Source organism: Misgurnus anguillicaudatus, unplaced genomic scaffold, assembly GCF_027580225.2.
Source record: "Misgurnus anguillicaudatus unplaced genomic scaffold, ASM2758022v2 HiC_scaffold_26, whole genome shotgun sequence".
In the NCBI taxonomy this organism is placed as follows: domain Eukaryota; kingdom Metazoa; phylum Chordata; class Actinopteri; order Cypriniformes; family Cobitidae; genus Misgurnus; species Misgurnus anguillicaudatus.
The window spans coordinates 3,270,682-3,298,217 of NW_027395276.1; the positions used below are offsets into that span (position 1 = coordinate 3,270,682).

General features: G+C 36.6%; 1 protein-coding gene and 1 long non-coding RNA gene across 6 annotated transcripts in view; both read right to left on the reverse strand.

Annotated features, from left to right (window-relative positions):
* Positions 1-6,768: 6,768 nt before the first annotated feature.
* The window catches only part of LOC129443188 (glypican-5), a 197,764-nt gene continuing 176,996 nt past the window's right edge, over positions 6,769-27,536 (reverse strand). Inside the window, exon 9 of one of the 3 annotated variants that reach the window (XM_055203638.2) lies at positions 6,769-13,434. In XM_055203638.2, the coding sequence (XP_055059613.2) occupies positions 13,298-13,434 (137 nt within the window). In that variant the 3' untranslated portion in view covers positions 6,769-13,297. The remainder of the gene's footprint in view (positions 13,435-27,536) is intronic. The other 2 variants (XM_055203636.2, XM_055203635.2) reach the window with 2 other exon arrangements.
* Positions 14,572-17,882, reverse strand: LOC129432589 (uncharacterized). Of its 3 annotated transcripts, none has more exons than XR_012368228.1 (5): positions 17,314-17,882; positions 16,419-16,509; positions 15,602-16,264; positions 15,365-15,453; positions 14,572-15,275 (listed from the first exon to the last, which is right to left on the reverse strand). It is a non-coding gene; the product is annotated as an uncharacterized lncRNA (long non-coding RNA). The 3 variants fall into 3 exon arrangements; XR_012368227.1 differs by having other exon boundaries at positions 16,852-17,882; XR_012368226.1 differs by having other exon boundaries at positions 16,419-17,882.

Here is a 27,536-nt window from a genome sequence, read left to right on the forward strand (position 1 = left end):
GACAGATTATGTAGACAGACAGACAGACGGATTATATAGATAGATAAACAGACAGACGGATTATATAGATAGATAGATTAGACAGACAGATAGACGGATTATATAGATAGATAAACAGACAGACGGATTATATAGATAGATAGATTAGACAGACAGACAGATGGATTATATAGATAGATAAACAGACAGATGGATTATATAAATAGATAGATTAGACAGATGGAGATAGATAGATTAGACAGACAGACAGACGGATTATATAGATAGATAAACAGACAGACGGATTATATAGATAGATAGATTAGACAGATAGATAGACGGATTATATAGATAGATAAACAGACAGACGGATTATATAGATAGATAGATTAGACAGACAGACAGACAGACGGATTATATAGATAGATAAACAGACAGACGGATTATATAGATAGACAGACAGACAGACAGACTAGATAGATTAGACAGACCGACAGACAGACAGACAGACAGATTATATAGACAGATTATGTAGATAGATCGACCGACAGACAGTTTATGTAGATAGATAGACAGACACGGACGGACGGACAGACAGATTAGATAGATAGATAAACAGATAGACAGATTATATAGATAGATAGATTAGACAGACAGACAGACGGATTGTATAGATAGATAAACAGACAGACGGATTATATAGATATATAGATAGACAGACAGACAGACAGACTAGATAGATTAGACAGACCGACAGACAGACAGACAGATTATATAGACAGATTATGTAGATAGATCGACTGACAGACAGATTATGTAGATAGATAGACAGACACGGACGGACGGACAGACAGATTAGATAGATAGATAAACAGATAGACAGACTAGACAGATTAGACAGACAGACAGATTATATAGACAGATTATGTACATAGATTGACCGACAGACAGATTATGTAGATAGATAGACAGACACGGACGGACAGACAGACAGATAGATAAGGATCTTCATATAGTATATACAGTATACCTTGGTCAGGCTAATATATAATTCATATAATTTTTACTATCTTTATCCACAAAGCCTCTATCAGGTCTAAATGAGTCTGTATTAAGCCGGACAGATCTCTTTCCTCCTGTACATTATTTATCATCTGCATATCATTGAGTGATAACCGAACACAAAGACAATCATACTGTACACACTGAATCTTCTGCAGTAGCTCTTCCAAAGCCTCAGTCTGTTTTCATTTAATAAACCTCTGAATATTTTCACATTCCTGTGGGATGGACCTTTATTATCTGGATCGGAGCACACATCGCATCATAATCCATGCTTATTTCCGTTGCAGCTCATATACTCAGAGTTAATAGGTCCGACCCTCCAGACACTACACTACAGACAGAAAGAGACAACAGTGAAGAAAGAAACAAATGCTGAAGTTTGTAGGGATGTTTATATGATCATCTCTATATTATTGTGCCAGCATAGTTCAGGTGTGCATTAGTCACGGAGTCATTATTCGCCGGTGAAGACCCAAAGGGAAATAATATTGCTTATATGTTTCCTGTAATATTTCACCTAGAAATGAAATTCAGTCATAATTTACTCTCATGTTATTTCAAACCTCTATGACTTTCTTTCATCAGTCGAACACAAATGGGATCAGCTGCTCTTTTCTGTACAATAAAAGTTTACGTTATCCATTGGTTCGGAAGACTCGTATGTCGTGCAATAACTTTGGAGAAACAGACAAATCTCTTTAATCTCAGTCACATTGTACACATGGATAAATGTAACACACAGGAAATTAATACTCAGATAATTTGGATTTAGGAGAAATATTAGTTTTAGCAAAGTTTTTATGACCATTCTAAATGCCCATTTTTGACACTCAGTGTTTAAGCTCTGTGGAGAGAATGAGAGACAGACAGGAAAAGCTTTGACAGTACGACAGGAGAAGACAGGAATACATAAGGAATAATTGACTCCGGCCCTTTAAATTATATAAAAATAATGCACACCCAAGGTGGTAATGCATGAAGCAGAATGCCATTACACTGAGTCAATTATTTCGCTTATGCCACAGTGACCACACACTTTGCTCTGGTGGTTATTTTAAGACATTTGACAGGTCAGGTGTGCGATTATTTAAAAATAATGCATACCCGTGGAACATTTCTCAACCAATCAGAACAAAGCATTCAACAACCCCGTGCATAAAACACAATAAGAGCTTGACAGACAGTAAGAGGGGTAGACTGCAGAGAGACAACGAGGAAGACAGGAATAGAAGGAAAAGTGAGCCGGAGACAGACAGGAAAAGTCAGAGAGACAGACTCAGAAAATAAGTTAGACAGAAATAGAGTGAAAGTTGAGTCTGAGACAGACAGGAACAGTCAGAAAGACAGAGAGAAAGAGGCAGACAGGAATCAAGTGACAGTGAATGTGAGACAGATGGGAACAGAATGAAGGTTGTGTTTGGGTTAGTCAGCTGACAGAGAGAAATGACTATTTATGGCTTCTAGTACACGCTGACTGTATGTTTATATATCACTGCTGTCAGATAAATGACAGGTAACTCCTCTCTGCTGTGAGAGAGAAACAGATGGCATTACTGTACATGATGCATTTCACATTCAGACAATATTATATAATCTTAAAAAAAAATAAAGGGAAACATTTACTTGCTGTCTATAATCGACAGACTCAAGAAGACTTGAATCTATACTGGTGTTGAAGAAATAATTTAGGTAAATCTGGCAAATCTCTAAATAGCTAAATAATCTAAACTTTTATCCGTAACCTTAGCAAGAGTCTGTAATGTAATGCAAAAGCGGTAACGATTACAGTAAAGTTGTATTTGTTAACAGTTGAGCAATATTTTTACCCCATTTATTAATCTTATTTCATAGTAATTTCAGCACTTACTAAACCATTTTTTAAATTAAAAGTTGTAACTCAGTCCTTCCAGAAAAAGGCAGAGATTTTTTGTGATTGTTGCGGGCAAAAATCCTTGATCTTGCTGTACGTTTTCTTAAAAAATGCGATGGAATATGCGGGATATTTATGCAATTTTATGCAATGAAATTGCGGGACCTTGCCAAAATTGCATGAACTTGCAAAAACTGTTTGCAGCTTTTCATTGATGTTCACGTCACGTAATTACATCACTTCCCACAGTGCAAAAAATGATTTTCAAGAAAAAAAAATATAATATTTTTGTCTTGTTTCCAGTAAAAATATCTAAAAATTCTTAAATTAAAATGCTTTTTCTTGATGAGCAAAACGACCCAAGAAAATAAGTCTAGTTTTTAGACCAAAAATATCAAATTTAAGTGATTTTGTGCATAAAACAGCAAAAAATCTGCCAATGGGGTAAGCAAATTTTTCTTGAAATTAGTGTTTAAGAAAAATGTTCAAGATTATTTGCTTACCGCATTGGCAGATTTTTTTTTGCTTGTTTCATGCACAAAATCACTTAAATTTTATATTAAATAGACTTATTTTCTTGGGTCGTTTTGCTCATCAAGAAAAAGCATCTTAATTTAAATGTTTTGAGATATTTTTAGTGAAAACAAGACAAAAATACTAGGATTTTTTTTTTTTGAAAATCATTTTTTGCATCGTGTGTACAGTAAATGCAACCTTCTTTAACTTTCTGCTAAGATATATATGACTTTTTGCTACGAAAATTTTGGGATTATGGAATCATGCAAGCCTTGCATATTTTTCGAGCAGAAATCTGCAATTTATGCGGCGAAAGTGTGGCATATTTAAAAAATGTGGCACCCGCATAAATATGCAGACTTTGGCTGATTGCGCATTGAACCATGCAATCGCATTATTGCATTTTTCTGGAGGGACTGGTTAACTGTTAACTTTAGTTAATGCACATGACCTTACATATTATGTAATCACATCAAAAGCATGATGTGTGTTAAAATACCGCTCCAGTGTTTACAAGTATGGAGAAAGAGGAGCGTTCAGACATGGAATGAAAATCCTGAAATGTTTTCCCTTAAAAAAATTTATTTCTTCTCGCCTGAACAAAGATAGACATAAACATCTTGGCTGATATGGGGGAAAGAAAATTATCAGGATTTTTTATGAAAGTGGAGTAATCCTTTAAGAAATGCTTACACACAACAAGATAAGCATTTATAGATAGAAGGTGACTGTAAGGGTAAGATGAGGTACAGTATCAGTTTCTAATGTTCATATAAGCGGCCACTCCAAAGGAAGGGTCAAGGAAGACCCCCAACACATTCAATTGCATTACTGTCTCTCATTCAGTGTTATTTAAAGGCAGGGTGCTGGCTGGGCAGTTGTGTTGGCTCCAGTCGTCGCTATATTAGTGTTGGCTGTGTGTATGTGCACTAGACTGACCTGTCAGCGCTACTGACTGAAGAGAGACACAGAAATAACTGCATTCCTACACAGAGAGGTTTCAGATGGAAATTATTTTCATTTAATTGAACTGCTTAAAAAAACTGAAATAAAAAACAACATAAAGGGAAACAGTCAGGGAAAGATGAATAAACCACAGAGCAGGTTTTACAATCCATGTGAGGATCAAATATTTCCAAATGTCTTAAGAAACGTACCAAAGAAAACGGTTCAGAAAGGAAATATTTGGTTTTTCCCACTGCCAATTATTAGTCAGCTGACTAGTTAAAAACAATCTTGATATATTTCAGACAGGTTGACAGGTGGGGTGTTTTAAATGGAAAGCGTATCTGGTGATTTTGGTGTTGCTACAGAGATCGGCCGAGCCATCTCTACAAAATAAAGTTAAGCGACATCACATTCATACATTAAATGCTCAAAGCAAACCTTAACATTATCTAATTTCCTCTCTTTCTCTTTGGTACGTTACACATCCCAAAATGCCCTATCTAACACACATAGGTAAACATAAAACAATAGACAAGTTTGTTGTTTACATTTATGCATGCCCTGGGATCGAACCCACGACCTTCAGTGATGCTAATGCAATGCTTGATTGAGCTATACCAGCTTGATCTCACGAGATTTCATACATATTTTACAAGTTGGCTAATTCAAACGAAGTTAATCGTGCAAAAACGTACAATTCTCATGAAAAAAAGAACAAAACCATACCCCTAACCATGCATCTAACCCCAACGTCACAGGGGTCATGGGCGGAGCGAGGGGGTGGCTTCTGGGGCTCAAGCCCCGAATGTTTTGTCAAAAGCCCCGAAACTTTTCAGATGGCGGCATTCAGCTTTAAACTCTCCGGTCCCCCACTCTAGTGAAAACGAATGAGAGATGCAAGTTGAGGGCAAATTAATATGCTGAATTTACCCACAGTAAACGCATTTTCAAAGTGTCTTTATTATTACAGTCCCTTTGTTATTACTGTAAAAGTGTATATTTATAGTTATGTGATGTAAATACTGTTAAATAGCGTCAACTGATATATTATCTGCATGGCTAACAGCTAATGTTAGCGCTCTGATCTAGTCTGCCTGTTCTGCTGCACACTGTCGTTGGTAACGTTGTATTTAAAGTACATTTAATTGCAGTGAATTAAAACTTTGAAAAAACCTTGCTCATTGCACATATCCATTTTTTTTATAGATGAATATACGATTTACTTTTTTAAGACATCAGAAGTAAGAAAGTGAGAATAGTTACTTAGGCCAGTGGTTCTCAAACTGGGGGCCGCGAGATGGTGCCAGGGGGGCCCCAGTTTTATGACATTTTATAAAATACATTCATTTATCATGAATTCTGTGTAATTAAACCTAAAAAAATAAGGCTACTAACCAACAGCACTACTTTGTATAATTTCATATGTTTTGCTTAATTAAAATGTTACATTTTAGAACAGTTTTTTGTCATAAATTTTATTTGGGGGGGGGGGGGCCGCAAAAGAATGCATCGTACACAAGGGGGGCAGCACGCGGAAAAAGTTTGAGAACCACTGACTTAGGCAGCTTATGTTTTGTCCATATGCATTTCTCTGAAATTCGCAATGTAGCTGGATAGTTACTGGATTAGCCTACAGCAAACATATTTTGCCTATTTTTGGATAAGAGAAGTTAAAGTGTCATTGTCAAAATTTGTTATGTTACAGTTTCAAAATGACAATCCCTTGCTGTGTTCTCTGTATTGTCATTTTGAAACTGTAACATAACACATTTTGACAATGACACCGTAACTTCTCTTATCCAAAAATAGGATAAGATAGGATTTAAAAAATGTTACTTTATAAAGCTACCGTAAATGGAGGAAAAGATAAGCATTGGACCATGCTTTGAAACTAGGGATGGAACGGTATTAAAATCATATTATCATCATTATTAAATTCATATCATGATTATAGTGACCAAAGTTATCACGGTTATCAATGTTATCATGGTTTCGTTTGAACAAGATTTATTTTTGAAAATCACAATTTAATATTTCATGTCCCTGAAATTATTTCTGTGGTAAAAAAAAATAAATCTGTCTAATAAATTTACAGAGAATGAATACAATACATTATTCCTTATTCCTTCTCTTGTGCAAAAAACTATGTTGCATGTGCGCACCTGCGTCAGACTGATTCTGGCTGGACAGGATTTAACGCAAGTTTTTTAAATCACGGTAATCAAACATGGTTGTAATGATAATTAAAATCTAAACGATAAGACTAACCATCAGGACATTTTATCGTGGTTAATCGTGAAACCGGTAATCGTCCCATCCCTATTTGAAACCCATAGATTTGGGCTAAGCCCCCAATAGAGACAGAGCGCAGCGCGTCACAACCTGAAAACCACGCCCACCGGGGGGGAAAGCAATCCAACAGTCTCCATTGACTTTGTATTGCAAAAGGCCGCCTCCTTGTCATTTCTGGCTTATAACAAAAAACTGAATAATGCCTAAAAGCTGCTTTGGGACAATATGTACAGCTAACAAGCCAAAGAACACAGAAATAAGTTTTTATAAGCTGTCGAGCCGTAAAACCCAGTCTTTAAGGAGAATAAAGTGGATCGCCGATTACGTTTCCCCCTATTGGACGCAGTTTTACTAATAGGAGTACTATGAAAAGTTGCCTGTTTCCATTTCTGTGTCTAAACGCTCGTTTTTTGAAGTCGACAGCTTATAAAAAAATATTTATTTATTTTTTTGGCGTGTTAGATGTACACCTTGTCACACAGCAGCTTTTAGGTATTATTCTGTTTTTAAGTTTAATCTGTAAATAAGTTTTTATAAGCTGTCGACCCCAAAAAACGAGCGTTTAAAGACACAAAAATGGATACAGGCAACTTTTCATAGTACTTCTATTAGTAGAACTGCGTCCACTAGGGGGAAACGTAGTCGGCGATCCACTTTATTCTCCTTAAAGACTGGGTTTTACGGCTCGACAGCTTATAAAAACTTATTTCTGGGTTCTTTGGCTTGTTAGCTGTACATATTGTCACACAGCAGCTTTTAGGCATTATTCAGTTTTTTGTTATAAGCCAGAAATGACAAGGAGGCGGCTTCTCGCAATACAAAGTCAATGGAGACGGTTGGATTGATTTCCCCCCCGGTGGGCGTGGTTTTCAAATTTGCATAACGGCGCTCTGTCTCTATGTCTACAATGTCTGGCTCCGCCCCTGACAGGGGTCAAGGCAAATTGTACCAAAACTTACGAATGTGGTTGTATAAATAAAGTAAGGAATAATTGATGACGGGCCGTTGAATTGTAAAAAAATAATGCACACCCAAGGTGGTTATACAGCATTCAATTACAGTTATACAATTCAAAGCACCGGAGTCAATTATTCCGCTCATACTAATGTTACCAAAAATATGGCTCTGGTGCCTATTTTAAAGACATTTTAGGTGTGCGGTTATTGAAATATAATCAACACCCATGGAACATTTCTCAACCAATCAGAATAAAGCATTCAACAGTGCCGTGGTATAATATGAATTAGCCAGCTCATAAAATATGTACGAATTCTCGCAAGATAGCGTTGGCTATACAAGGATACAAAACACAAATCTTTATCAATGACTGAATAATTTAGTTTTTTTATTTATTATTTTACTAATTTTTTTTAGCCTTTCCAGTCCCCAAAAGATTAAGATGAGGTCTAAACATCTCAACCAAATATTCTTAATACTCAGACAACCGGTTTCACAGACAAGGCTTAAGGCTAGTCCTAGACTAAGACACATGTTTGAGCTGTCTCAACTGAAAATACCTTTAAAATACACCAGTGCCATTGATTTGTCTCAAGTTAGGTCTTTTTCTAAGGCATGTTTATAAAAGATGCTTAAACATCTTTTAGGGATAGTTCACAGAAAAACAAATATTATGGAAGTATTGTGATAAATGATGATTATATCTTGAACACAGTGGAGGGTACAAGTCAATGGTTACAATCAGTTGTGTGCTTACCATCATTTATCAAAATATCTTCAGAAAAAAAATTCATACATGTTAACAACAACATGAGGATTAGAAAATGATTTCAGAATTTTTATTTTGGGGTAAACTATCCCTTTAATTGAACTAAGGCCTGGTATTGGCTTTAGCTAAGCCTTGTCTGCTAAGCCAGGCCCCAATGCTAAATCAAACTCTTTTTTTCAATTTAGAGGGACCGAAACAACCAAATAGTCACCAGGTTTGAGAAACGAGTAGAGAATCACTTTATTAGCTATTATTAACCAACGCTTCACATGCGCTGTGTTTCTGATACTGTAGGTCTTCAGTAGCTGTATTCATTCAATGATACCAATCAAACAAACCACAGCAAACAATCTGTAATTTCAATTCACTTCTCAGCCATAAAAAAACAACAGTTGTACTGCACTGATTTAAAAATTGTGAATTTACATTGGCATATATCCAGTGTGCGAATTACACAGTAAATTTAGGAGCAGGTCAAATAAATATTAAAACATTTTCTGGTGTGTCAACCAAAGATTAATTTAAAATGAACTTGTGTGTGATTTACTAGAGAAAAATAATGTTAATATTTTGCTATGGTTACATCATCAGACAAAAGCAATCCAATATCTGAATAGCTGTTTCCATTGCAGATTTGCGCAAAACTTTAACGTTCTAAATGTCGTTAAAAGACTATTGAAAAATAAGGGCGTTTTTATTAACCATTGATATGCGATATCCTCTCGCGATAAGTAATTCCAAACATTAAATCCACTGATGTAATATTTGATGTTGCTGTGGACGAGTACATCCACCACACTAGGCATTATTTTTAACCGAATCAGTTAACCGAACCGTAATGGTGTTATCCAAACATTATCGGCAAGAAAAGGCTCTTATACTTGTTAGCAGACACGTATTGAGGTATTTCTTGGAGGTTTTAGTACATACAGCATCATCTTCAAATAATAATTATGTGACTTACTTGCATCAGATGACCTAGAAATGCCATATTTTGTTTTGCAAATATATACCTCTTCCGAATTGCCTGAAAAACTACTTCATGTGAGTGTAAAAACTTTTTTGCAATATATGGGAGTTTTACTAAATTGACGTATTTCCATTGGCCGTATTTTCAATTCGCAATGTTAATTTGCGCAACTTGAAGGGTAATGGAAATGCAGCTGATGTGTCAGTTTGGCACCAAGAGGAAGTAGGCACTCGACCTCATTTGCAAGCTAACTTTTGTTTAAAAAGACGCTCCTTTGCATGGTGCCTAATAATGCTCCTTACTTGTGGTAAATGGCACGGCCACTCGTGGCGTATTGCTTACAGTTCTGTACACTTTATTCCCCCTCCAAACCCTTCCTTTAGTAAAATTAGTTGTAATTCGCACCCTGGGTGTACCTGTTTTCGAAGGCTAACTGGTTATTTTGCAAATGTTTACAAATGTATGATTTTGTATGTGTTTATAAAAACAGATAGGAGATATTAAAATATAGCAGATCATGTGCAACAAAGAACAACAAACACATATAAAACAGCTTACAGATTCATTCAACCTTTTTTGCTTACGTATAAGAACTAAATTAATGTTTTAATACTGACTCTTAAATGTTGACATACAACAGGCAATAGAAATGTGTTTGAGCAAACTGCTATAGAAGCCATTATAGAAAATATTTGGTATCTCTAAATCTTTTTGCATCGCTTTGCTTTAAGTTCAGTATTTTTAAAAGAAAAGCATTCTGCATATTTATATGGGTTTTTAAACCCCTTTTTTCCTGCATTTTTTACATTTTCCATCACACATTACAGAAAATTCGTGAAAAATCCTGTACCACACATCTGCGAGAATTAGTTTTAAACGTAAGAGTTAAGTTTAGTGCAATTTCAAATATACTTTCATCAAATTCGCAAAACTATTGACAGGGTAAATAATCTACATACTAAAGTCATATTTAATAAAAGCTTAATGTTAAGTTCAAGTCCCCCTGTGGTGAAAATCTTTAAAATTCTCCTTGTATCTATGTCGCTAATTTGTATGAATGTCTACTACCAACGACCAAACGTTTTTTAGTTCAGTTTGCTTTTGCGCTGCTGTGACGTTGCGATTAGGGGCAGGGTTAGGAATCATGTTTGTTTTTATTTCTAAAAATTTTATGAAATCATTCAAATTAGCCCAACTGGTAAAATATGTACAAATTCCCGTCAGATGAAGGTTTTGTTATTAATATGCTGTAACTGTGGGTTCACACCAGCCGCGTTTGAGGCGTCAAAATCGTGCCTACCGCGCCTAGTTTGCCGCTTGAAAAGTTTGAGTTTATTCGCTTCATTTGCACGTGAAATTCTAGTCATCGAGACATTCACGCGGAAATTCGCGTCATGGGAGGGGCTTCTGTGACTCCGCTCGCTTCCTGTAATCACGTCACTACTAAAGCAAGCTTCTGATTGGTTAACGCGGCGGGTTTTTTTGGCGAAGTTCACATTTTTCAACTCCTGCGTTTGCCACGGCAACACTCTATTCGCACCAATTCGAATGAGGCTGAATCGCATCTTCACATTGACTTAAAGGAACACAAGGCAAGTCTGAGTATTATTTCTCTACTAGCTCCCCCTAGTGTCTGGGAGTAAATGCTTTCTATATCTGAGACTTTACGAGACTGAAGGACACCGGGTCGGATACAGCGAACTTGCAAGTGGGGTATTCTTCCTACAGACGGTAGGGGCGGGCGAGAGAGTCTTCATTCGTCATGTAATGAGTCATTTAACCATATACAGACTTACGAAGATGATTTATTAACATAAAAATGCTGCCTTGTGTCCCTTTAACATTGAAATCACTCACGCTTGACGCCTCTACCGCAGCTAATGTGAACGCAACATAAGACAAATCATGTGCAAATTTATCGGTCAATTTCAGTTTACCAACAGCAGGTCCAAAAATGTGTTTTGAAACCGCCCCTGTTTGAAACCAATCATGTCAAGCGGTAGTCCAAGCTGGTCTGATTGACTGGAGGCGGAGACTAATTTGCATATTCATGGAACGAAGCAAGGGCGTACAGCTACATTTGAGCTTTCTTAAAAAATATTTTTCATTTTGATGATCAAAGATAAGCTATAAAGGACAAAACAATCAACTAAGGGGGACTTCAAAAGGTGATGGATGGAGGGGGATACAAATTAGTTTTATGTGTTAAAGCAGGGAAGTCCAGTCTGGTTCCTGGAGGTCAAACGTCCCGTAGAGTTTTGCTCCAACCCTGATCAAACCCACCTGAAAGCACTCAAAACTCCATAGGACGCTGACCCTTTAGGAGCGGGACAGGAGATTCATGCATTAAAGAGATATTTGAAGCACTTTAAAGCTTTTCCGTGCAAAGCCCAAGGCATTGCCGACACTTTGTAAGATTTATTTTATGACAATTATGTATGTGTGTTTGTGAGTGTGTGTGTGTACAGAAGGGATAGATTTTGGCGAGAGCTATAAAAATGTTCACAAAATTCCTGTGTGATTCTTCAGTTAAACATTCGTTGTCCCATAAATTCAGCGCCAGTCCAAACTAAAGTATTTACATACTACAATGTGCATATCATTCATAGTTCTGTTTGGTTCAGTAACATTACGCCTGTGAGTGATGGGAACGTTGCTTGCGGATGTGCAGACAGTCTTTTATTTTCTTTGCTCTTGTCTGCTCGTAAGCGATGTTGCCACAGATGCACAAATTTCGTCATGCATTCCACAGTCCCAGAAAGATGGAGAGGGTGATGATTTTACTAATAATATATATGAACCTGCAGAGATTTCTAACATTAAAACCCCAGACAACACCGTTTGTCCGAGTTGTCCATAAGAACAGATGGGAGTTTTTAGGACATGTACTGGTGAACCTCGCCAGAAATGTCAGAGTCATATTCCACCCCGAAAAAAATAAAAAGTTATTTTTTAACCCAGCGTTGGGTCAAAAAAGGATGAACCCAACCCGTTGGGTTGTAATTTACCCGTGATTAGTTGTTTCAACCCAAAATTTTGTTTTTTAAAGGTGCATTATGTAATTTTTAGAAGGATCTCTTGACAGAAATGCAAAATAATATACAAAACTATATTATCAGGGGTGTATAAAGACCTTTTAAAGTGAACCATTATATTTTTATTACCTTAGAATGAGACATTTTTATCTACATACACCGAGGGTCCCCTAACATGAGAGTCGCCATTTTGTGCCACCATGTTTCTACAGAAGCCCTTAATGGACAAACTTTTTTTTTACGAAGCTGTCTCCGAAGATGACATGTTTGTCTGGTGGTGGCTACCGTAGCTTCTCTATGCATTTTAAATGCAAAGGGTGAGCAGTTAACTGAGCCATTGGTTGCAATTCGCAACCTCACCACTAGATGCCACTAAAATTTACACACTGCACCTTTAACCCAAATATAAACTTTTTTGGGTTATTTTAACCCAACGGCTGGGTGTGTCCCTTTTTGACACAACACTGGGTTTAAAATAACCAAGTATTGTTTAGAGTGTATATTGCATAAAATATGAAATATATGAAATATAAGTGAAATATGAAATATAATGTAAAGTGCCATAGCATCTATGAAAAACAAAAACATGTCAACATAGGTAGGTATGTATTCAATTTTATATAAAAAACAACTTCGACACAGATGTCTAAGTATGTCTCATGTGAATCAGGAGGACTTATCTAATTTGACTTATTGCTTTCAAATATTAATCATAAAGTAATGTCTCCTAGATACCGTATGAGCCGATAAGATCAAATCTGATAATCTGAGGTTCAGTAAGTGACACTATTTATTTTTAGAATTTGTCTTATTTCTTTTGACTTTAGGGTGAAATATGCCAGACATTTCTCTGTAACATGAACCTCTGTGTTATTTTTGTGTGTGTTTGGGGTCTCTCAGGTAAGGCAGTGCTGTAGCCACAGACTGATGATGACGACGATGAAGCTGGCCATGGAAACAGGAGCGTCAGATCGAGGTTTGTTTCGAACGCTGGGCGACTCGTGAACCTTGGGTAAATCGGCTTCTGTGAGAGCTGTAAAAGAGAGAGAGAGAGAAGTATTAAAGAAAGCATATCCATCAACAGTAAGGCAAGGCAAGTTGCCATGTCTTGCATGGTGACTCACGATTACTCTTAGTTTCTCAACAGGAAATCTAAGAGTCAGCCCTCCAAACCACATTACAGCCAATCAAGTATAAATCTGACAAACGGGGGTGAAATACAAAATCATCGTCCATCTTTCTGTGTGTGTGTGACAAAACTCTACCTTTAAATCACATTAAAACCGTCCTCCTCCCATTACCCAGAATTCCTCTGTGCTGCTGACTTCAGCATTCCCTTGTCTTATCCTGTCTGGATGAAATGCTTTGTAATATCTCTTTCTCGTACCTCTGCTTTTCATGACCTTTACATTAATCACTCGTTCTTTATCGTCTTTGTCTTTTTTACACGGTTTTACGACCTTGTAGCCGTGTTTTCCCATCTTCCCTCAATTTCTCAGCTTCTGGTTGGATCGAAGTGAATTATCCTTGTTGGGTGTGTCTTAACAGTGGATTAACAGAGATTATGTGCTGTGGAGATGTCATGCTTCGCTGTCACGGCTGTTTTGAAAGGCCAAGCACACATCACACAACTGAAGGCTTTTACACAAAGATAGAGAACTAATGTGAAATCTACTTATTGAGATTAAACAAGCAATTCCAGCGTTGTAGATGTGAGATTTCAAAAGTTGAAATATAATAATAATAGAGTCCAGACTTGAGAAAAATATCAGTCTATACTCATGTTTTCTGTTTTAGATGAGGAAACATGCATGCGTTATGGATGTGACAAAAAAGGACAAGTTTTTGAGGGACAACAACATACTTTGTAGGAATTAAAAAGGCACACTCTTAAAACAAATGTGTTAAAAACAACACAACATGTGTTATTTTTTACACATGTTCTGAGTGTGCGCAGGGACAACACATGTTGAGTTAAATTTAACACAGAATATGTGTTATAAAATGCAACACAAAAATGTGTTGCTTCAGTAAACACATTAATGTGTAACTTTCTATTAATCTAACACAACTGTGTGTTACCGAGTAATTGTTTAGTTTTAATATTAAAGAGAAAAAAAAACATGATTTGTAAACTTTAAATTATGAAATCAAGCAGACAACTATTGAATATTGTTCACAAACTATTTATTTGTAAAATAACAAATATTTGACAATTAATGCTTGCATGAAAATATGCTAGTACTCTATGTTGCTAGATGTATGCTAATTTAAATAAATGTAAGTGCAAGTATAATAACTTCAAACATACATTACATTGATACGTTTTAAAACACTATTTATAAAATAATTCATTGAATTTAAAAGCAACTGTGCTAAACATGTTGAATAGAACAATGTCTGAAATCGTTTCCAACATGCAAATTATCAAAATTTTTTAACTTGTCCTGAAACATTAACATGTTATCTTACATTTAGAAAAATACTTAAAATGAACTTGACAAGTGTATTCAAAGAAATTTCCGTCACAAAACATTTAGGGGCGGTTTCCCGGACAGTGGATTAGCTTAATCCAGGACTAGGCCTTAGTTTAATTAGGAAATATAACTGGTTTCAACAAAAAACATTACTGGTGTGCATTTTGAGGCAAAACAAAGGACACTGATATATTTTAAGATATGTCAGTGCAAGTGGTTTTCAGTACCGCACAGGTCAGATTGTCAACATCAGGTGGAAAGGCAAAAGAATCGTTCATTGCAACAGTTACGTAGTGGCCTCCATGTCCTGAAGAACCGTTGGAAACCAACTGTGGCTGAGCTGATTTCAGACACCCTTTGATCATTTAGTAAGCAAAGACGTCACACTGCTACCAGCCTACACAAATGAAACAATGAACATCATTAGAAAATGTTGTTGCATGAAAATTACTTATTTTATATAAAGTTTAGAGTCACAAAGCCTACCGGCATCAAGTCCCACAGGACTGACACAGCAGAATTCACACAGCAGAAGATGAACGAGTATCCTTAACATTGTATAACACAGCTCTCATCTGGGTGTAGTAAACATGCAGGTCACATGTAAAATATAAATGAGAAAAAATTATTTAAAAAGGATTACTTTTATATCGTATTTTGAATGTTACATTTTAAACGTAATTTTCCAAATTAAACATTTGGAACAGAGATAGGAAATCATACCATTATGTTGACTGTCAGCTTTCTTCAATAAATGTCTGATGTCCATTTTCTTCTCTAAAGATGCTTTTCCCCTGAGTTTCTCAATAATTGTCACATTCCCATTTCTTCTGTCCCATCGGTAAGTCTGGAAAACTGGATGTCCCCCTTCAGTGAATTTAAAAAAAAAATATTAATATTGGAATTATGAAACACTTTGTGTAAAGTTATCTCCATTTAAATGCGGAGTGCACAATGTTTGAAAAACGCTTTGGAAAAGGAGACGGGCCGACTACCAAAACACATTTATAGCCAATCAGCAGTAAGGAGCGTGTCTACTAACCGACATCCTTGCCGGGTTGCTTATGTGTGGGGCGGGTCTTTTAAAAGAAGGTCCGGATTCTATTGGGGTAGGGGCGTGTTTGTTTAAGTGATTTCAAATATCAACATTGGCTTTCAAACATTGTGCACTCCGCCTTTAAGTATATTACAAACACTGGCATGTCCAGAAATTGGGGATATTCCTTAAAGATTTCACCAATAATTGGTGATTTTGTCATAACCTGTATCCATCTTCTTTGATGACTGAAGGTTTGGTCAATGGCATTCTTTATTGATGATGTCCTCCCACTACAACTCTGTTGAAGCTACCATCTGATGTTCTGTAATCTCATTTTTATAAATCCACTGTGTGATGGCCCATCAAAAAAAATAAATAAATAATGCTCCTATCATGATCAATGCAAAAATAGCACTTAGTTAGAGTCAAGTACAGTTTTTATACACATTGTCAAGTAAGTAATTTCATACACATAAATGAAGTATGTAAAAGCATCCTTACGGTACATGTCCCTCTTTTTGACCAAATGAGACCATAATCCAAAAACACAATCTCCTTTGAGAGTGCCAGCTTTTCTTTTTCAGATGGATAGCTGAAAAAGATTACAAACAAACATTGACACAAGAATTGTGATTTACATCTAGTTAAGTATTACTGGGCAGTATTTATAACTCAATAGTGCAAAAACACTTTACAGCTAGTAGCACAAAACTACACTAATCTTATTCACGTAGCACTTTAGCCTTACTGCAGTGAAAGGTTCGTGAAGTTCGACTCTTAACATTAGACCACTACTCTCCCAGTAATTAATTGCGTCTTGTGTAACTTTATATTGAACGCGAGCGGCGCGACACGAAAATAAAAAACAGTATTATAAAATGTGGCTGTGCATCATCCAGAATGTACAGCATCACCGATTAATAATGAGTTTTACCGTCTTTTGTCTCGTCATGCCGCTCACAGGTGTACAGTACGTTAGGTACAGTGATGTGCATACTGTTCCACCATGTGCTTAACCAAACGCGACGAGGCGTTGCGATAATCGAAAGGCATAATTTATAATGACCCGTCCTATAACGTAAGGACATAAACTGAAAAAAAAAACCCGTTACCGCGTGTCACGTCTATTTAGGACACGGTGTTAACGATTTACTTTACAGTGCTGCAAGCAAGTGTCACACATATTACTAACACGTAGTCCAATGTGCCTTTCATTAAACAACAATGACTGTTAACATGAATCTCCAAACGTAACTTTGCAAAACGAGCGAGCATTTAACGTTACCATAATAAAGTTTAAATTAACAGTCTCCTGCACAATTAATACGAAAGTTTCTTACACTATATGAAAAATAGATATCATATTATAACTGTAATTTTTAATTTAATTTCTTACCTGATGCAGACAGGAACATTCGTCACGTCCTCTTGACTGGAAAGGCGGTTGGAAAAGAAAGTCACTGCGCAGGCGCAACACAATAAGCGTTGTGTGTTTGTTTTTTCAATAAAACAAATTCAAAACAGACTGCCAGCCAAGGCTCAATAATAATGACCATGATTGTCATAATAATTAAATAAAAATAACACACGCAAAAAATACAATTAAAAATACAATAATGCGTAGTTGTCTGTCCATGTGAAACGTCATCAGCAGATTCGTGTGAACTTATGACAGCCACCAATGGAAGAGAACGCCTGCATAATGTTTGAAATATTACTCTTATTGTGTCACAAAGTGTATGTTCAAAAGCTTTTTAGGCGAGAATGTATGTATAAAAAGTTCAAATTTGCGGTCGGTTTATAAAGAGAGCGTTTATTAAAAAATCTGCCCCGACTTTTTCGGATTTCTGATCCAGACAACCAACGGGTACTTAGCGCTCATGTACCCCGCCCAACGCAGCTTGATCTCGGCAAGTCCTTCTGAAAATCACCGCTGGCCGCTGGGTGTTATGTGTTAGTAGTGGTTAACAGTGTTATATATATATTTTATTTTCGGTACTGTCTTATGGACAATCTTTGGTCTCATAAATATATTATCTGTTCCTGGGCAAATCGTTTTGACTAAGGACAAAGTTGCATTGTAAAACTTTATATTTTTTATTTAACTTTGTGGTGAAGTGCAGACTTATTTGTGCTTTTGACCGAACTTGCTTGTATATTTCCTGTTGCACAAACATCTTATACTTGATAAAGGAATGTGTTATATATGATATTTGGTTTTTATAACAAACAAAAGTACAGGATAATCAGTGTCAGTGCACGCTGCCTAAATCACTTTTTTTATGAAAACGACAGGATATAGTGTTTTATATCACATTTTTTCGTGTTAATTCGTTTAAATATAAATCGTCATTAAACTACAATAATTATGCATTTCATTTTATTTTGTACTGGTTAACGTGTTTTACACATTCATTGTGTAAGCAGTAAAGCATAATATTAACACATTATGTGTCAGTTCCAACACAAAAATGTGTTAGAATCCTTTTACACATATTTTGTGTTAATTTTTAACACATCAATTTTAAGAGTGCACAAACCAGATGCAATAATACCCAAGCAATGGAGAAAGAAAAAGCTCTTCAAAAAACATTTAATATTTATTTTAATTTTTGTTTTTGAATGTGCATTTATAAGGAAAGAACTGCGTTATGGACCTGACAATTCTGAAATTTGCTCTTACTTTTTCTTACAGTTTTAAAAACTGCTTTAAAAACTTTAAGCGAGACTTTGCATGGGTATTTAAACCACAAATAAACATTTCTGCACTTAGGTCCTCTTCAATAGTTTGTCTATGCTTTGTACTCCTTTTACAAATCCTTCAATCAGTCACAAAAAATAAAGTAACAAAAACAATTATAAAGAATATATTTGGAAGTGTCTTTCTTTGAAAAACTTTTACTTCACCATTTCACTACATTTCATTAACCTTCAAGGGGTTAGTAAAGGTCTTCTTCATGTAATCGGTGAGCTTTCGTAAGAAAAATATCTATTTCAAAATGTATAAACTATAAGTATAAGTCGTTACCAGAAGCTAGTTTTCATTATAATGTTTATTATGTTTGAAAAATGTATATTTTTCATACAAAATCGCATTGATAACCCGCAGAAGACATTTATAAACGCCTTGGAGCCGTGTGGATTACTACTGTGAAGGATGGATGCAATTTTTTGGGTTTCAAAAAAAAAGAAGTTGTTCCCTGATCTCTGTTTTCTCCCATTAAAAGCTTGGAAAAGCAAGGACGTTTAAAATATTTACCTTTTGAAAATTGAGACTCTGGAAGTTGATAATAAAAAATAAGCTTTTATATAGGACAATATTTGGCCAAGATACAACTATTTAAAAAAAATCTGGAATCTAAGGGTGCAAAAGATGCCCAAATGAAGTCCTTGGCAAACACATATTATTAATGATAAATACATTTTTGGTAACACTTTAGTATGGGGAACACTAATTGATTATTAATTATGACTTTTGCTTCAGTAAACTCCCAATTTACTGCTAATTAATAGCTAATAAGGTAGTTGTTGTAGCCATTTAGATATAAGATTGGGTTAAGGGATGTACAATATGGGCATTAATATGTCCTTTATAAGCACTAATAAACAGCCAATATGTAAGCTAATAAGACACTAGCTAAAAGGGAGAATTGGTCCCTATACTTAAGTGTTACCACATTTTTAAAATATTTACAGTAGAGAATTTACAAAATGATAATTTTGACCCAAACAATGTTTTGGCTACAAATATAACCATGTGAACAGTGGCGAAGGCAGAAAGTGTACAGTATGATAGATGGTCCTCTGAAAATCTGTCTGGGCCGGAAAAATTTGCATCATACTGTGTTTTTCAACCCGCTTTAACTGGGAGGAAAAAATAACAGACTTCTTTCTGTCAGTAGCATCAATTCACTAAAAGTTTTGGTATGGCAAATTCAAATGAAATATGTGTAAAGGTGGAAACTTTTAAGTGTTTTAATTCCATGTCAACACTGCATACCTCGCTTAGTAAACGATGCCTTGTATCTGTTTACTTTATCCCTTTACTATTTTTCTGTAACTGTATTTGGGACATTACACATGGGAAAATGTGAATTCAGTATTCATTAATTACTCACTTTTATGTTGTTTTAAAGCCTTGTTTTTCTTTAAACACAAAAAGAAAAGTTCAGATCATAGATATATTGTTCTGAAATATATCTGACTGTATATTGTGGGTTTGGTGAGAAACACACCTTAAATTCAGTTTTTCATAAGCACAAATCTTTCCTAGATTAATTTAACCCAACTAAACGGCTGTGGCTTACCTAAGCATGGCTGGGTTCTGAAACATAGAAGACGCAGAAGTGAAAAAAATCAACACTGCTTTACTGAAAATCAACTGAAACAGTCGGGCCATCGAGTCCTGAGCCAGTCAACTTTAGTGTTATTGGTGTACACAGGTTTTATTTCTATGGGCTGTTCTTTACCCCACTGCCATTTTTACTCCCTTTACTCGAATCTGCTCTCTGCTGCAGTGCAGTGTAATCTAATGCGCTCTATACTGTTCAAATCAACACATTTAGCTCTCCAGAAAACAGCAGCGATTTGGCAGACGGAAAGCAAGAAATTACCGTAATAAACCATATATTGCCAAAAGCACAATTTGTCTTCTTTAAAGAACAATTTTGATTTTTTGATAGCACAAATGGTTGATGAGTTACGGATTAATGAATAGCAATTGGTAGAATTTGTCGGTTGTCAAAACACTGCAAAAATTACTTTCTTACTTATTTTTATCTTGTTTTTAACGCAATAAATATGTAATTCAATATGTATTTTCTTGATAAGCAAAATGACCTAACAACAAAAATCTAGTTTTTAGACAAAAATATACAATTTAAGATCTTCGCATTTTTCTGTGGCCCTGCCATGGACTGTCTTTTTTCGTGGCATTCTCACGGATTGGTTACTCAACTGCTTTTTCCTATTTTCAAGCCATTTTTGCATTGGTTTAGGGTTAGATTTGGTGTTTGCGTTAGTATGTCACTTTAACTATTGGTTTAGACTATTTTTCAGATTTATTCTTTTATATTTTTTTAAACAATTGTCGCCTGGCGTTGGGGTTAGAGTTGGGTTTGGGTAAGGATGTCATTTTACTGTATGTAAATCTAACCCTAAACCAAAGCGACAATAGTAAGAACATAGGACAAAACAGTTGAGTAACCAATCCGTGAGAATGCCACGGAAAAAGACAGTCCGTGCCACGAAAAAATGCGGAGATCCGTGAAAATGCCACAGAAAAATTAGCAAAAATTCTGTGACTATCCCCTGGAAATTCGTGAGATCAGGCTGGTAAGAAAGTTGTTTTTTGCAGTGCACTCGTGGTCTAATAGGGTTAAGCATAATCTATTTCTATGAACCTGAATGGGTGGGGAAGCAGTCAATCTAGGCTTAACCAGGCCCACCAGTAGATCCGCCACTGCCTGGTTTTGTAGTCCAGGGTCACAAATGTACTAAAGTACAAAGTAAAAGTACTTCACTACTAGCACTGGGGGTAACACATTTCAAGTAACGTGCATTACGTAATAATATTACTTTTCTGAAGTAACGAGTAAAGTAACGCATTACTTTTTAAATGTACACATTAATATTTGAGTTACTTTTAAAACAAAGTAATGCAAGTTACTTTTTTAGTTTAATTCATTTGATAAAAAAATGATGTACTGAATTAAACATATAAATATGAAATAAACATATCACATTATGCACTCTATGCAGGCCAGAGCTCGACATTTTTGTGATGAAATATGCAATTTCTGAATGCAAAACTTTTCAGTCATAAAAACACCTGCAAGGCCTGAAAAAGATCAAGCCTCAGCCAAGAAAAAGTAACGCAAAAGTAATTAAAAAGTAACCAGCATTACAGCGATTAGTTACTTTTTTGGAGTAACTTAATATTGTAATGCATTACTTTTAAAAGTAACTTGCCCCAACACTGTTCACTACTGACCACCTCTGGTGACCATGTGTAATGTATGCATCATGAAACTCAAGTGCCTGCTCATTTCATCGTGACATCATTTTTCTTCTTCATGAGATTCTACGGCCTAATGCCTTTGTTGTTCGACTGAACAATAAACAATGAACAGACTATCTGTGGTGATAATAAAGGTGATTGTTCTGGTGGAGAAACATCATGAGTGTTTGGTGAGGTGTGGATGACGCTGTGAGAACTTTAAGCTTCTATGAAGACAACAGAGAACTATTGTAAGATGATTTGTAAGTTTCTGCGGTTTCTTTCTTTCCATGTGCTCATAAGACCAGATGACATGTTTTATCTCCCTTAATTATTTTATTCTCTGAAGTCACGTCGTCATCAAATCACCAAATCCATCCCAAAACACTATTCGGCCAGACCGGCAAACACATTTATTATATACATGTTCTTTGTGGATATTTGCCAAGAGAACAGTCAGTTCAATGTGTGGGATGGAAAACAACCTTAAGGCAAAAAACGGCATGATCTCATTAGCGGCCACAGGACCTAGAACAAGCTTGCCCTCTGTCAAATCCTTCTTACATGGTAATAAAGTTATCAACTCACGATCATTGCCCTGAATAACAGCAATGATGTCTGAGAGTATAATTGTCGTCATCCAAAGTGATTACACGCTGAGTCACCAACTCTGAAATTTCTAGAATATTCTCACAGACCTCTTTTCCTCCTAATGCCTGAGTTTAGCTTTCACGTTCACAGGTTTCACGCAGAGCACTGAAAAACTGTCGAGGATCTGGAGGATTGGTGATGTGGGAGAGGTTGCCGTCTCTGTGTGTTTGTGAATGGTGTGAATTAGTCACCAATTAACAAGAAACCCACACAAAACTTAGCAGTGAGAGGTTTAGATTCATGCTAAGAGAAAGGTTAAGCTTTCCTGAGCTATATATAAGCATGTCTGTCAGTGTTATTAAAGCTACTCTGAATCAATGTTTCAAGCTAATAATAATTAAAATACTAAAATGACAGTAAAGGTATTTTTTAAAGTACTTAAACAAGACTGCAATTTACCTGCAAAAAGAAAAGTAAGATTTTAACCATTCTGTTTACAATAAATTGCAAGTGCCGTATGACTGCACTAATGATGGGTGATTTGAGTCGATTACTGCTTGGTTGCTAAGGGTGGTCCACAAAAGAATAAACCACCCTGAAGTGTCTAAGATGTTCTGTCCCTATGCTGTACATATGACTTTTCATTTGATTTTTCATTTGCCTATTTAAATGTCTGCCAGGAAAAAATTGTCAGTGGTGAGCCAGAGTTTAATACTTGGAGCTTGAGGTTTAAATCCCCGACTTTCCTGAACCATCACTTACAGAAAATACTCTGAATGAAGTGATTTAGATCTGAATAAAGTAATATTTCAATGCTGTTTCAGAGAGAAAGAGGGATGGAGAAAGAGTGAGAGAGAGGAAGAGAGAGAGACTTAGGGCGCACACACACTATCCAAACCGAACTGCGCCCGAGCACGTTTGACCCCCAAAGCCTGGTTCGTTTGACTACTGTGAGCTCTCTGTACCATGCCCAGGCACGATTTGGCACGCCCCGGCCCATTTGCAGAGGTGGACTCGGGTGGTTTCCTTTGGGTCGGATACAGAATGCACAGAGTGAGTGCAAAATCGCCTGAGTTGCATCCTAATAACGAAAGCATGCTCAGAAGTGGGGACAGTCGGGCATGGTTTAAGGCAAACGACGTGAGCCCAATGTGAGTCTAATGGTGCATTCACACCAGCTGCGGCAGAGGTGGCAAAAAACACGTTATTCGCGTGTAGTTGGACGCTTGAACATTTTGAGTTTACTCACTTGCGTGAAAACCGCGCGTGAAATTCTAGTCATTCGAGACATTCACGCGGAAATTTGCATCATGGGAGGGGCTTCTGCGACTGAGACTCCCCTTACTTCCTCTAATCACGTCACTACTACAGCAAGGTCCTGATTGGTTAACGCGGCGCAGAAATCTGCCAAAGTTCCGATTTTTCAACTTGCACATGTCCCGCGGCAACACTCAATTCACGCAGAACGCACCATCCGTGCCGTGCTGCAAGATGCCTATTCGCGTCTTTGCATTGACTTAACATGTAAATCACTCGCGCTTGCCACCTCTAATGCGTCTGGTGTGAACCCTGCATTAGAGTGCAAGGGTAAAAGTGAGAGAGAGGGTGTGAACAAGAAGGAAAGAGTGAGAAAGACGGAGAAAGAGAGTCTAAAGTCCAGTTTATAGTCGTGCGTAAGCCTCTGTGTAGCCTGACAAATTTTTAACAACGTGTCAGTTCTACGCAGACTGCAAGCGATGTGATTGGTCAACTAGAACCCCCTGTCAGGTAAAAAAACTGCATCATAGGTATTTCCGTTTGTGAAGGTGAGAACAAGATTTTACTCAATGCAACAAAAATCGCTGTTTATTTACTTCCATCACTGCTGGTCAATTTAAAACATACATAACAAGCTGCTGTTTCTTCTTCGTTTGTGGGTTAAACTTGCCAAACTGCTTCTTCATTCACGGTCGCGCTGCTACTGTGGTTACACGCATGGATACTGCCTACCAGCGGTCTGCATGTGTGTTTGCATGTCATCGAAGTATATATATAAAAAAACCGACGCATATTCTACGCCGGTGCGGCTACACCATAGGACGTACGAACAACTATCCTTTATGCTATGTACACACCAAATGCGTAGCATCGCATTGCTCGCTCTATATTGCTTGTGGGATTCAACTTATTTTCAACTTGCGCCAAGGCGTGCTTGAGGCTAATAGCGCGTGTTTTAGCGGCAATCGCGCCATGCAATTTGCGTCATTCGCATCGCCCCGCGCGAGGATGCGTCTGATCGCATCTTTGCATTGGTTTTGTATGTAATCTACTCGTGCAAATCATTGAACTCGTGTTTGGTGTGTATGCCCCATTAAGGGCCAGATTTACTAACAGCTTGTACCAGCGCAAACCATAATTTCAGCTGAAATTCTGCAAAGCCTGCCGTTTAGTCTCCATGTTACTATTTACTTGGTCTTTGTGGCTGGCAATTGCCATCTTTCAGTAGGGTAATGGTCATGATTGGGAAGGATATGCAATGATCCAAAAGACCCAATCAGAGTAAATTTGAGGAATCAGGTCTCTGTTTCATCTCCATTTCAGAGTTTTCAAACTATAACAGAGTCTGCAGCGTTTACAAAAGTCTCCGGTTTCGGAAAACAACAACTCCATAGTAGTGTGCATGCCAGGTGTAACCGTAGCAAAAGTAACTTGTTATAAAATGTAAACTTAGCCTCAGTTTCAGGCTGTATACTTGTTGCAAGATACAGCATGATACTGTAAAAATGTAACATTACATGTGTGTGTATGAGTGAAAGTTACTGTGATTGTTAACATATAAACATATATACTAGGGCTGTCAACCAATTAAAATATTTAATCTAGATTAATCGCATGATTATCATGAGTTAACTTGTGATTAATCGCAACTTAATCGCACATTTAAAACACTTATCAAGTTTTTAATACTCTAATCAACATGGGCATGAAGAAATATTCAATTCAAATCAATTTTATTTATATAGCGCTTTTCACAATAGTTAATTGTTTCAAAGCAGCTTTACATTAATAGATGTATGAAACCGAGAAAAACGAGCATAGTAATAATGTAACGTATACAGTAAAGTAGTAAGTTAAGCCAAAGGTGGCGGACTCTCCAGGGGATGAAAAACCCCCCTAGGAGAAAAACCCTCCTGGCTAGTCCAGGGGGAAAACTCCTAGGAGGGAAAAAACCCTTGAGAGAGATACATATATATTTATATATATAAATACTATCTGGGTATGTGAACGGCTAAGCGAATTAAACTGGTTCCACCGGTGGTCGCTGGTCAGGCATCAGCTTGGGATCTCGTAGAAGGACGGTCAGTAGATCAGCGGTGTGATGACCTTCACGGTTGCAGGAACTGGGTCTGTATGTCTCATTGGATGCTTATGAAATATGATGAAATATGGATGCTTTATGCAAATGTGTGTTTATTATTAGTGAAAGAGTCCAGTTGAAGATTTTTTAAGATTCAAAAACAAAATCATAGCATCCATACCTTAAAATCACTGTAAAACTAATAGATTTAGCACACATAAAGTCAAAAGCTATATCAATATATGTTCAACTTTTCTTTCTTTTATTATTTGATTGACATTTAGGGCGAGACAGTTTTAAGATCTACTATTGTATAATTCAAGGATCTTATATAATGTTACATATCAGATATTTTTCCCAACAGTAAACCAAACATTCACTTAAGATATAACACATTATATCTGCATGGATTCTTGTCAAAACAGATATTTGAAACTGTAATTCGGTCTATATGTGTGCATATATCGGGGTCGCGCACATTGTGTGTGCATGCTTCAGATGTGTCAGTCAGAAATTGCACGCTGCGTTAATTGCACATTGAACAATGAGTGTCATTAAAATTAATTTACGTTAATGCGTTATTAACACGTTAATTTTGACAACCCTAATATATACAGAATGTCTTTATATTTAAGCAGTACACCTGCTCTCTGTACTGCTGTTTATTGCTCCTAATCCTGAGGCACGTGTTTAGCAAACGCATGTTTATCTTACAAAGCTCATAAACATGAAAGTAAAATAGCTGCACCATTTACAATTTCACCAAAATAGACCCGGACTGTCTGCACAACCAGTTCATATTCTGCTCTTTCAACAGAAAAAAATCTAAACTCTGAGAGCGCTGTGACCCTGTACACTCGCCAAACACAGCTTTAAAAGCCTCTTAATAAAACAACACAAATCTAAGCACCTGCCAGCACTCTTAAGAAACAATCACAGCCTGCAGTGACCAAACCAGCGTATACTGGCTTCACATACTGGAGTCTGCGCTTTAAATTCTCTGGGGTTTTTGTTTTCCATTTCCATCCTTTGGTTTATTCCACCCATCGCTCTTTACCCGGGTGACCTGTAAGTCCACGGGTGACACAACCTGGCTTCACTTAAGAAAGTCAGCGAGAAAGAATGTTTTAAGATCCTTTCATTTACCATGTAACCAAAACTGCATGTGCTTTGCTAAACTAAGCCACATTGCGAGGGCTCTCATTTGCAATGACTAAGAATTTCTTCTACTTCTTTTTGGTTAAACGTCTTTAAAAGGAACGAAGCACTGGACATTTTTTAAAACCTCACATAGATTCTAACCACGGCATATGAAAGTCAAACTGAAGCTGAAGAAGGTCTCTGTTGTTGTAATTCAGATTTGGACTCAGATGCTTGGCTGGCGTGAGTTGCAGTCTCACTGATTCAGCATTGTTTTGGTGTGGCAGAAGACAGACAGACAGACAGACAGAGAGACAATGAGAGAGGGAGAATGAGATCAGATTGGGTGGGAAGTTGAATTACTAATGGGAAAGATGAACAGTACCCAATGACCGCACACACAAAATTTTATGCATGCATCATTTCTCTATGCTTGTTCCAATGCTGTTTATGGTAATTATGGCAAATTTATAATGTAATACCAAATACCTGCTCTTATATAATTATTATTTTTTATTAACGTTTTAACCTATACGTTTAATCACATTATTTT